General features: G+C 37.6%; 2 protein-coding genes across 11 annotated transcripts in view; one reads left to right on the top strand and one right to left on the bottom strand.

Moving 5' to 3' along the window:
• The window catches only part of LOC108965247 (nose resistant to fluoxetine protein 6), a 38093-nt gene extending 37863 nt beyond the window's left edge, over positions 1 to 230 (bottom strand). Inside the window, exon 1 of the mRNA XM_018927513.1 lies at positions 112 to 230. The gene's annotated coding sequence lies outside the window, so the exon portion shown is untranslated. The remainder of the gene's footprint in view (positions 1 to 111) is intronic.
• A 7989-nt stretch (positions 231 to 8219) lies between these two features.
• Positions 8220 to 12775, top strand: part of LOC108965287 (kinesin-like protein KIF13B) — a 65542-nt gene continuing 60986 nt past the window's right edge. For 7 of the 10 annotated variants that reach the window (XM_018927594.1, XM_018927595.1, XM_018927591.1 and 4 more), the window contains exons 1-2: positions 8220 to 8372; positions 10235 to 10969. In XM_018927594.1, coding sequence (XP_018783139.1) covers positions 10915 to 10969 — 55 coding nt within the window. In that variant the 5' untranslated portion in view covers positions 8220 to 8372; positions 10235 to 10914. Of the gene's footprint in view, positions 8386 to 10234; positions 10970 to 12775 lie in introns of all 10 variants that reach the window. The other 3 variants (XM_018927588.1, XM_018927587.1, XM_018927586.1) reach the window with 3 other exon arrangements.

Raw genomic sequence — 12775 nt, 5'->3', positions numbered from 1 at the left:
ACTTCCCTAGTATTATTATAAATTTAGCAGCAATTATTTGCAATATTTTATACATTTCTTAAATATTAATTATAAAATTAAAATAATATTTTTTTTAATTTTGAAACTTACTTTATATTTACAAACGTTGTCCGTCCACTGCTGCTAGCTAAAATGCATCCAAGCAGCAAATTCGGCAGCAGTTGTTTTCAAAAACAATTTAAATTAACATAAAACTGTGCAGGCACTTATTAAATTAATTTTCGAATTCTTGTGATTTTTTAAGTAATTTAATTTCTTTTAAATTAAAAAAATTCAATTTATTTTGAAAATTTCAATCAAGTTTCAAATTAGGACAAATCGCTGCTAAATCACTTTCTTGGAACACGCTATAGTACAAAGGATTTCAATTTCCTTCGCTTTCTTCGCACAGTGGCGCTCAAACTGTTTGCCGCTTAACGTTTGGCAAGAACTAGGCAGCAGGCGTTCGCTTTGAGTACTAAAAAGCCGTTTGGACGAAAAGTTCTTCGTCAATAGCGGTATATTTTATATACATGTATGTACAAGCGTAATAGTCGCAAATATTAGCGCAATTGATGAGACATTCCGGTGTCTTGTTGGTCTTTCCCAAACGTACGTCGCCGCGGCAATCTGTTCGTTTGCACTGTTCGTAATTTGTGATTTTTATTTGCTTTTTTTTATTTATTTCCACTTTTTTCGCCGTAGTTATCGATTAAGCAATGCAGCGCTTCAGCATTTCATTGTGCGCTCATTTAAATAAATATTTATTCACTTATCATTGCTGATGGGTTTGCTTGTGTTGCGCTAAGCCGTTTTGACAGTTGCTGCTATTGTCGCTATTATTGTTGTTACTATTATGACAATTACCATTTACTTTGCCACAAATTAACGCATACGAAATAGTTGGTCACTAAGCAGAGTCGGCTTATGGTTGTTTTTGTAATTATTATATAGCTATGTATAACTTTTTAGTTGTTGTCTTTGGCCTTCAAACGTTGGACATATTTATGCATTGCATATTTTGACTTCTTTCACTACCCAAAAATTTACCAAAATATTTTTTTTTTGTACCTTTTCTACAACAACCACACTGAATTCCGAACACTTTTATTTTCTTTTCGCACGTACAAAAAGCCAACGATTTTAATTTTTTTTTTTTTTTTTGTAAATTTTTTCACTTTTTAATTTTTGTTATTTCTTTATTGACTGCTACTTCAAGCGCGTGCCGTGTACCGTGAGTTATTTCGTGCAAATGCTGCGCACTATCGTTGCGCTCAAACTTTTATAAAGTTTCGGTCTGCCATCGGCGCCGTGTCGCTGCGTCGCTGCGTAGGGAGTAATAAGTAATGCGTTGCGGGCGCAATAAAAAAAAAGGTCTCCGCGTTAAGATCCGCAACTCCGACTTTGTTTGTGTCGAGACTTTAGCACCAATACTACAACACGCTCGAAACACATGAGTGTGGCGCACTTGCCGACTCGCTGGTACCGTCCTCGCTTGCTCGCGCGCTCGTTCGTACGCTTCGCTCCGCTCCACGCAGCACAGCTTCTGCTCGGCTTTGACCCACCGTAGGGCACTTGCAGTCGCAGCTATCACACAGCTCATGCTCATGCGTTGAAAAAGCTGAAAATTTCGATCTACATTCAATCATACGCCGATTGACCACTATACAATTGTAGCTCCTCACAGCTGACCCGGAGCTGGGCTCATCGTACTTCGAGCTCTCAACTGGACGGCGTTTGCATTATTCGTTTTGTTTGTCTTGTTTGTGTAACACCGATTTGTTTGCAGCGATTTAGTTTTCGAACGCTTGATTTTCGGCAGCGCGTTCGGCCTTTTGTTTACCCACGAGTGTGGAATCGCGTAAAGCAGGAGAAGAGCAGCAAGCTGAGGCAGCACAATCAGTCAATTACATATGCTCGTATAGATATGTATGTATGTATATGTGTTAAACATGCGTCAGTGAAGAGTTAGGTCGCATGCGTGTCGTTCGCATTTGCGTGATTTATTTCTGGTAAAAATTTATCGCTCAGAGTTGCTAATGCAGCTGCGTGCAAAAACGCTTAGCATTGCTTACCATCTTCTGGTACACGCTTTATGGATATATTCTGATTCCAGAATTTGAAATACGCTATCTATTTTTTCGTCTCGCAAGTCCCCAATCATGCAGAAAACAGAGTTATGAACTTTGACTTTTATGTCCACTTATAGAGCTTTAAATTGCAGCAAGCTTGAAAGCGCAAACCTTTTTCCCTCACATATGACAAGACAGATTCAACGAGCTCCTACAACTTGAAAGACTATACACTTAAGAAATGGTTGTTCGTCAGATTTCCAGCTGATTGATCATTAATCATATTATGGAGTATGAATTCAGAGGCAATGAATTCTCTAGTGGAATGGTTTGCAAACCACTCTTTCAATAAAATATTTAAAATAATTAAGAGAATGCTATTGCTTGTTCATATAAAATTTTTCCGATATACCTTATTCCTGATCCTACTGGTCTCAATTCTGTTGGGAGTCCGAGGTTTCCGTAGAATCGTCCCCCGTCGCTCTGTTGATTTCCTCTCATTCTGTTCACCTCGTCTCTGGAGAGTCATGGGATATTGCAGATATTCTAAGCCTAATTATCCTCTCCTGTCGAACATGGTTCTGCTTATTGCGTATTCACAACTAACCTACGGAGTTAGGTCGGCTTCAGTTCGCCAAGCTGTAGTCCTTGATGGCCTGCGACCAGATCGTGAAACCATCATTTTATTGAAATAAACTTTTTTTTTTTTATAAAGAAATATGGTCACATAGGTCAAGAAATGAGAAAACATTAGACTGAACATTTTTAACCGGGGAGGAATATCAGTTCTGTGATTTATGTTGATTAGTCCACGATCACTGATCAGTTGAATACACCATCCATCTTGAGGCCCCTCATTCAGTGTCCAGCACGCAGTGAAGAAAATATAGCAGCCGTAGCTGAGAGTGCATACCATGGATAGTCGATTTTACGCCGTTCACAGCAACACGGCGTCACTTCCCACACATCACCACAATCAATGGATTTATTGAGAAAATACTGCGGTGAGCAGATACTTCCACGTTTTGGGCCGGTCGATTGGACACCAAGATCGTGTGACATCACACCGTTAAACTTTTCCCTGTGGGAATATGTAAAGTCTGAAGTCTATGCTGATAATTCCGCTTCGATTCAGATCTTAGAGCAAAATATCTCGCTTGTTATTCGCCAGTTACCAGTCGAAATGCTCGAACGAGTCCTCGAAAATTGGACTCTACGGATAGACCATCTGAGACGTAGCCGCGACCAACATTTGAAAGCGATAATCTTCAAAAATTAAATGCCACAAAGTGATCTTTCGAATGATAATAAACCTCGAAATGGATCACTCGTCAGGACCTCATTTACCACCAAAACGTATCGATAATACGACTCTATTTGATTTAGGTGAAATAGGAAATGAGAAAGAGAGAGAAAAATCTGATATATTTTTAATTTTTGCCAACGCTGATATTCATCCACCATTAAGCAGTTATTTGTTGTGAGAACAAACGAAGATTATCCACCATAAAATGTAGGTCTAGGAAATCCCGTTTCCAAAGCAATGCTTAAACATTATTTATTTTCGTTTTATGGACTATAATTGAGCGCTAAGCCCGCTTATCACTGGCAAATTGCATAAAATACTTAATGCATTGAGTGAGTTGCAAACTGAATGCTATGATTAAGCTCACTAGCTAACATTAAATATACTACAAAAACGAATAAGCCTTGTGCGAAGGATATCTGGTAGTCATTTTAACCGAATTAGCCTTAGAGTTGTTGTATTTCAATGCACATACCCATGAATATTTATTAATTATTCTCGTTCACCAATTTTGAAAGCAGCACTTAGCTCTAATAATTGTTATCAATGTAACTATCTTGAACTGTTAACTTCTAATATGACTTTATTGCAGCTTTTACTTACAGAAGCAAATATTTAAAATTTAATCGTATTACCTTTGATTTATTGCATACACTTTTGGTTATAGATCAGCAAGAGGAGCATTGCTATGAACATAGGAATTATTACTTCTAAGCCACTTCTGGGTGATTGTATCTTTGTGTGCTGAAGCCAAATCTTGTTGCAAGATCCAATACTCTCCATTAATGAGATTATCACACCTTCTAAAACGTGAAACCACAATTTTGCGCCAGTTTTAACCCCTTTTGCAAAGACGCGAAAAGTTGTAACGCCTTTACTGAAGACTCAACATCAAACCATTACAGCAGCTGGATGGATACAAAGTTCCCTAGATTTTGTTGTTTTGCTTATTAAAACCTACTTTCAGGGCCGTTGGCCGCAAATCACTTAAAACACCGGTTGCACCTGTTTTTAGCCCTCCACGATAGGCTTTCACCTGGAGATCATTATGAATATGTCTTGTCATTGATAAGGTCGATATATAATTTTCCCTTGACATAAATTGATGTTTTCAAAGGGAATTTCTGCCAATGCGTTTGCGAAAAATTTGTATAGCTAAGTTGGTTTGAATCGGGCGCGGACGAACACTTCTCTTTCTGTCACTGAGCCTACTATATCAGAGCTAGTGGGTTCGAATAAAGATGCTGGAGTATTTGGTCGCACGCTCTTTCCTCAAAAACGACTACATTGATGATCCTCAAAGACCCTGCTTTTGTAATGGTTATCCAGTCTCCATTAGGATGGTAAGGTTCATATAAGTTGTCGTCGAAATCATCCAACGGGATTCCCAGAAAATGTGCTATTTCGACTTTGGGCGGATCATAGGGGGGGGTTATCTCAGATTGTTGGATTAGCTGGGCATGCGAAGAGTTGGTTAGTGTTAGATGGAGTCTTTGCCTGCTGCACATATATTTATATAAGTATAAGTTTAACCAGCAATCTGTGGCAACACAAGCTCGTCGTCTGCAATGGGTAGTGGTTTGACTCCAACTACGTCATTCACTGAGAGGGAGTCGGTGAATGTGTTTATGGTACTACTGTGAATGGCGGTCAGTGTAGGTCTGAAGTTATTGGCGTCCGAAGTCTGGTCGTTGTTACGTCTTATGTCATCGGCATAGTTGAGGTGGGACCTCTTAATGCTCCTGACAGGCGTTTCCGTTGATAAAGGAATGATTTCTACGAAAGCACCACAGTAGGAACTGCTTGGAGAGGATTTCAATCTTCTTCTTATAGCCGAGTTAACAACAGCGCACCAGTCGTTTCTTCTTCTCGCTACGTGGAGTTCATTATGTCCCTTAAATGCGAGCATGCGGGCTTCACTGTACAGATGTTCGATAGGAGACATCAAGAGACATCCCGTTGTAGTCCAAAGTGCAGTGCTCTGACATGTCTGTAGCTTCCTAGTCTGCCTTTCACTGCATCCACGCGACCAATTAGTGAAGCGTAGTAGAGGGATTTAAACTCTGCTGCAGAGATCAAAAATAGCAGTATTCCATCATAAGAATCTAAATTACGTAGTCTTTGAGAAATTCCATTCATATACATATTGTAGAATTTTGCCAAAACTAATATCTAAGAAATTATCGGAGCTCGATGATGAATAACGTCGATTCTGGGCCGAAGTCGTCTGGTAGAATTACTTTCAGTTAACATATAAAGAGGTATACCTATTCTGTATTTCTAATCCATCAAATGGCAAAATGTCAATGATGAAAATCAAAATGAAAAGCTTTTAAATGGTACACATGAGTTTTAGGTACAGATTCTCTGAAAGTTTACGAGAAAGCTTCTGAAAGTATCAAGCCTATAAAACATAATATTGTACATTTTTAAGTATAGGGTGAAGAAGTGGATCACTTCTGTTAGCTTTGGACCAGCCTTAAGCGCAGTCCACAGGACTATTGTGGATGGTCATAATTCAGTAGTGAAAACCAGTATTGCGTCTAAAGGACCAAATTTCGGTTCGACACAGTAAACAGCGTTGCATGCATTCACACTCATCCTATTTTTAGCATCATTGTCAGACAACAACTAAATTCCGGAAATAATTACAGCCGAACGATTGCATCTTACAATAATTTATGTAACAGCAACAAGTGCACACACACACACACTTACACACGTACATATTTTTTTTGTGAATATAAACAGTAGGTCAATTAATGTGTTGTGGTCGCACAAGTCCTTGCATGAAGTCTTCATAATTTCCTGCTTCGTCTGGCATTTTGTTTTTGTTTTTCGCTGGTAGATTTCCAATAAGCGCTTTAAAGACTTCACGCTGTTCGCAGACGAAAAGTTGTTTGTATGTACATATGTTAAAATATAATATTTATATAAAAGTAAATTATTGCCTCGCAGCCTTTCGGCAGAAGGCTAGCAGACCGATTGTGATTGTCATATTCAGCGATCATTGACACATTGACCCTGACGCAATGGCATATTAGCAGGTCTGAAATATTGCTTCGTAATATGTATATATATTCAAAGATATTTTCGTACAGCACAGCTTTATTGGGAGTTACTATTTTAAATCCTTCCGTGGTTAAGTGCTACTAATCGGGATGTCTTTCTCAAGACATTCTTGCACTTAAGTCTTATAGGTACCACTTGAATGCACCAGGATGTGTATGTAGGTGTGGACACTCGCCGATAGATTCCAATGTATCTACTTCATTACTTGCACCTTAGAAATTTTAAGAATGTATGTATCCAGTATGTATTAGTGTTATGATATCTAGTATCCGGCATTTCGTATCATATTTCGACAAGAGGTTTATTGGCGCTGATTGTGTTTAACTGCATTGCTAACACCAATCTGAAACCCGGAGCAGTCCGAAGTAGTAAGGAAACTCAACTGATCATTAACTCTGTCACGTTGTTTGATCGGAGGTTCAGTTCTAGTACAATTGGAAGCAAATTTCATTGAAGTACATTTTAAAATGCTCAGGCGCTACGAGCTTTGGTGAGTTTTGCCAAAATCGGAAAGAAAACAAAAACGTTTAGTTAAATATAGAACTACCTTACAACGAGACCCCGACTACTTTTAGATACATAATGGACAAATGTGTTATAGATATTTGTATGTGTAGCTAAGTCTCGTTGGAAACAGTCCCTGACTTTTTCGACAAGCATACACAGGTGGCATAAAAGGAATACTCAACAGGCCGCTCACAGCAACTATTGAAATTCAAGAAGAATGACATAAGAAGTTGTCGTCAAGGTCATCCAACGGTGGGTGCAGGAAACGTGCTGTTTTGACGGGGTCGGACCATAGGTAGAGAGGTGTCAGATATGTAGGGTTAACTCGGCATACAAAGAGGTGGTTAGTGGCATGTGGGGACTCGTTGAATCCTGTACATACATATATTTGATTGGTATATCGGGGCACTATTAGTATCGGGGTATAAGTAGGAGTTTAACCTGCTACAGTACCAGAACGATTCTTCGGGAACTTGAACTCGTCGTCTGCAATGGGTGGTGGTTTGTCTCCAAGTACACCAATTACTGAGCGGAAGTTGGTGAAGGTGTTCCACTGTGAATGGCGGACAGTGCATGCCTGAAGTTAGTTGTGTCCGAAGTCTGGTCGGCGTATTGTCTTATGACGTCGACGTAGATGAGGAAGGACATTTTGGTGACTGCAGGGATGATTACTATGAAGGGACCTCAGCTGAAACTGTTTGCAGAGAAGTTAATTATGCTCCTTAACCGGAAGCAGACTGAAGACATCAAGAAGCATCTCGTTGTAGCCCAGTGTGCAGTGTTCTGACATGTCTACAGCAACCAGACGATCATACTGATGCGGCGTAGTTAAGGACTAAAGGAGTCGCAAGCATCGGTCATGGTTCTCTAGACGATGTCTTAGAAGTTGCAAATTAACACTTTCCGAATTGATAATCTTCTTATTTTCTTCTTCTTTTGTTGAATACGTTTTCCTTTATATATATATTTTTTTAATATTTAACGGTTATGATAACTATTAATATCTAGTTAGGTTACAAATATAATAAAAGGTATATTTTCTTAAAAATTTTGCTTATTAGTGAATACCCTACTGGAAAGCATCTGTGACTAAAGCGACTTCTTACGGTTAATATTTACAATAATCACTGAACGCACTTTGTCACTTTTCTTTATGTCATATTCGTGCCATAAGTGTCCCCAGCAGATGTCGCGCTCAACACTTTTCATTCAATTCCGTATGCAATTCCAGCCAGTAAGCCAAAGCAGAATGAGTTTGTCCATCAAATATGGCGCTCGTGTCAAGTGTTTTTCTTTTATACATCGCTATTTTACCTGCTAAAAATTTGTGAAAAGTCCATTACAATATACAAAATAATTTGTGAAAAACTACTAAAAACGCGGCCGAAATAAGCGAGTACTTTGTGAGATTATGCGTAAAGTATTGATGTGTGAAATTATTGTGAAAATTAACAAATTTTAGGTGTTGAAACAAATGAGAAAAAAATTGCCAATGTAGCGATAAAATCGATTCATAAAGCCAATGGAGGAATATGAGAAAAGTGTGTGAAAGAAGAAGAAGCAAGAGCAAAAGTTCGCACAAAACAGCAGAAAAGTGATAGTTGTTGGTTTGGAACAGATGGGGCGTGGGGGGGGATGTGGTTTTCATTTTTTTTGTTGAAACGTTGTTTGGTTTAATTTTATGCGAAAGGTGAGGGGCAACAAGCTGCATTACACATCAATGATAGCAACAAAGAAGCAAAGTATAAAGCAATAATAAAAGAACGTGCAAAGAGAGGGGGAGAAAGTAAAACGATTTTGTGTATATGTGTACGCGCATACATATGTATGTATGTATTAGCACGAGTGACCATTGGGATTTGTGTGCGCTGTTTATGACTTTTCCCTCCACCCGCTCATACATATTTTAAGGCTTAAAGTCTTATTTTCGATAATATTTTATATTGCAACTATTTAGTAGGATGGTGGTGATGGCACTGCACTCGTGATATACATATTTTATTTGTCCTCAATGAAGATTGAGCTGCTCTGTGATATTTCCAGATACTAATGGAACAATTATAAATATACGCAAAAGTGTATAGTGTGCATTAAAAAGAAATTAAGTTGAAATAAAGTAAAAATTATAATTAATTAATGAATAATTCTCGGATTTATATATATTGATACTGTCTCTTATACACATCTAGATGTGTATAAGAGACAGAGTGTATAGTGTGCATTAAAAAGAAATTAAGTTGAAATAAAGTAAAAATTATAATTAATTAATGAATAATTCTCGGATTTATATATATTGATATTTTCTGGCAAGTCGGAAAACCGCATTATTCTTAACCCCATACGTAAATATACATATGTAGAGAATCGCACATGCAAATACATATAAACGCAAGGAGAAGTACCATGAATGTATATATGACGAATGCATACATCCAATCAACCTGCTTAAAAGAATTTACCTTGTAAATATTTTAGCGCCATGGTAATGAATGGGAAAACACTCTAATTTCAAGTAAATATTAGCACGAACTACGCCAGCTATTTATAATAAATTAAGGAAATATGCAGACAAAACGAATTGGGTGCTGGTGTTGACACGCGAACTGCGCACCTTGCTGCCAAAACGAGGACCTTAACGAAAACTCAAAACACGCTGCGGCAACAAAGTTTAAATTTCGTATTCGTTTTTCTAACCTGAACTGCACATAGCAGTGTTCGTTATAAATCAAGTCATCCATTATTAATGAGGAGACTTCTTGAAATTTAGTTGTAATTGTGATCACATTATTTTGTAAGTAATTTTTTTATTGCGCTTCTTTACAGTTTTCTATGTAGTTATATTTAGTATATAGTGTATAAGTATTCGCATAGTTTTAGTATGTGTTGTCTCCCCGTTTGGCACCACTTAACTCGATGAAATAATGTTTTTAATTTAATTGAAACCCCGTCCTGTTGACTCACAATCTAAATATTGTAAAACAAAAATTGTTAGGTTATTTGCTTGTCCATCATCATTAAAATCATAAAACAACGCGATATACGATATCCAATTTGGGTCGGCTTTATGCGCAAACCAGCACCATCGTTCCCACCATTCAACTGTGGGCGCTAATACACCTGATATTCGTGTGCTTTCGTTTGTGCGGCGCTGGTGTGCTATGCTCTTGAATGCCAATGAATGAATCCTCGCTTGCTTGTGGTACACACAGTTAGGAATTTTAATATATTATTCATTATACAAAATTCTATAAAGATCTTACTACTTACAAATTTACAGAGTGGTAGCAAAGTAAATCATGTGAATGTGTATGTGTATAATATAAAAAATAAGCAAATAAAGCACACTCGTATAAAAAAAAGTTATCTAAAAGAAACAAAATAAATAGAGTGAAGAGTGAATAAAACCAGCCACACAAAGTGTATGCCATTCAAGTTCTACTTGAGTTGTGCGAAATAGGAAAGGGCTGAAGGTGCGGCGCAGTGCTTAGAGAGCGCTTTGTGGCGCACATGAAGGAGAAGTTAATAAAAATTCGCTAGCTAGTTGTGAACGCGTCACAAGGCTCCCAACGCCGTCATTGTGACTGTTGTTTTGTTTTTTACCAACGTTGTGCGAACTGTTGTGTATGTACACTTTTATCGCGACCGTCATTCATAACGTCAACTTTGCTGTTTCCGTTCTCGTCAAAGTCGACAATACACGACACGTTGGAAAAAGGCATATTACTTTGAAACACGCTTAAGTGTAACTTTGGCCAAAGGATAACGTACTCCCACAGTGTAACTTTCTTAAAACAGGCATACTTCGTCGAACGACGTGGTTTTACGCGACACCAGTAAGCAACGCAACTCACAAACTTAAAAATTCGTTTCACGCCGGGATAGCACTTGTAAATAGCTCATATATACTAAGAGAAATATATACATAAAGGAATAGATTTACAATCGCCAGTATACACCATGTCAACTGATAAGATCAAAGTTGCTGTGAGGGTGCGACCCTTCAATCGTCGTGGTAAGTACAAACTACTAAACTATAAAGATTATCCATTATGTGGGCATTTATATATGCCTTTGTATTTGTAGAAAAATACGTAGATTATACATATGTATATTGCAATATAATGAACGCAACTACATAGCGGAATTCATTAACAAATTGTTTGGCATACTTTTATATATGCCCTAAAGGGAGACGGGAGTAAATATGTTTGTGTGTTGGCTTGTAGGCGATTGTGTATTGTTCGTGTGTGCAATATTTACACCATGAATAAGTTAAAGACTTGTCACGCTTAATTAGAATTCATAATTAAAGCTGATTTGCGTATATCACTTGTAATTTGCTGGGAGGACAAAAATGTTTACCTGTTCATAGATAATTAAGTCATAAAAAAGAGAAGCTAAAGGATCCCAAAAGTGTACGTAATTATAATGAGTGCTGAAATAGTCATTAAAAAGCGGTAAACTCATAAAATCAATCGATAAGGGAAGGGTGTTTTTAGTGTAATAGATAAGTAACAAGTGTGCGTAATAAAATACAGAAATTTTGTCGGGCAGACTGCTTTTTAAAGAATATATGTGTGTGTGACTTTATAAAAAGTCTCCCAGCTTTTGAGATATCGATTTGAAATTTCGCATTTTGTCCCCAATATAGTAATCGTTTGTCATAATCATTGTCATATAGTGGTCCACTATAGGATATAGTTGTCTTAAGAACTGACCGATCCAAGTTAACTCTTTTTTCATTTGACGAGATATCTTCATGCAATTTTTCACATATAATTGTTTTAGGCGACACCTCAAACTTCGATAAAATTTTTTAGAACCGACCGCTCTAGCAAACATATATGTACATACCTATGTAGTTGCCCATGAAAAAGAAGGTGTTTTCATTATATGAGAACAAGTAAGGAAGGGCTAAGTTCGGGTGTCACCGAACATTTTATACTCTCGCATGATAAAGTGATAATCGAGATTTCATTATCCGTCATTTACATATTTTTTTATTTTGCTGTAAATTAATTAGATTAGATCAATTTGTGTACTTTGAGTATTGAATTGTATTTTCATTTATTTTAATTGCATTGAAAAGTTATAGCCCGATCACGACAATTTTTCCATAAGGGATACCTCAGCTCAAATACCGTATTTGTGTAAAGTTTTATTCCGCTATCATCATTGGTTCCTAATATATATATTATACAGAGAAGGCATCAGATGGAATTCAAAACAGCGTTACATTGGAAGAAACCGTGGTTCTGAACCGATTTCACCCATATTTCGTACATGTCATCAGGGTGTTAAGAAAATATTTCATACCGAATTTTATTGAAATCGGTTGAGTAGTTCCTGAGATATGGTTTTTGGTCCATAAGTGGGCGTCGCCACGCCCATTTTCAATTTAAAAAAAAAGCCTATGTGCAGCTTCCTTCTGCCATTTCTTCCGTAAAATTTAGTGTTTTTGACGTTTTTCGTTAGTCGGTTWACACACTTTTAGTGATTTTCAACATAACATTTGTATGGGAGGTGGGCGTGGTTATTATCCGATTTCTTCCATTTTTGAGCTGTATATGAAAATGCCTGAAGGAAACGACTCTATAGAGTTTGGTTGACATAGCTGTAGCAGTTTCCGAGATATGTACAAAAAACTTAGCAGGGGGCGGGCCCACGCTCACTTTTCCAAAAAAATTACGTCCAAATATGCCCCTCCCCAATGCGATCCTTTGCGCCAAATTTCACTTTAATATCTTTATTTATGGCTTAGTTATGACACTTTATAGGTTTTCGGTTTTCGCCATTTTGTGGGCGTGGCAGTGGGCCG

Source organism: Bactrocera latifrons, unplaced genomic scaffold, assembly GCF_001853355.1.
Source record: "Bactrocera latifrons isolate USDA-ARS-PBARC rearing strain unplaced genomic scaffold, ASM185335v1 scaffold_138, whole genome shotgun sequence".
Classification (NCBI taxonomy): domain Eukaryota; kingdom Metazoa; phylum Arthropoda; class Insecta; order Diptera; family Tephritidae; genus Bactrocera; species Bactrocera latifrons.
Note: the sequence above shows the minus strand (reverse complement) of the source record. Positions and strands in the feature narration are given on the sequence as shown.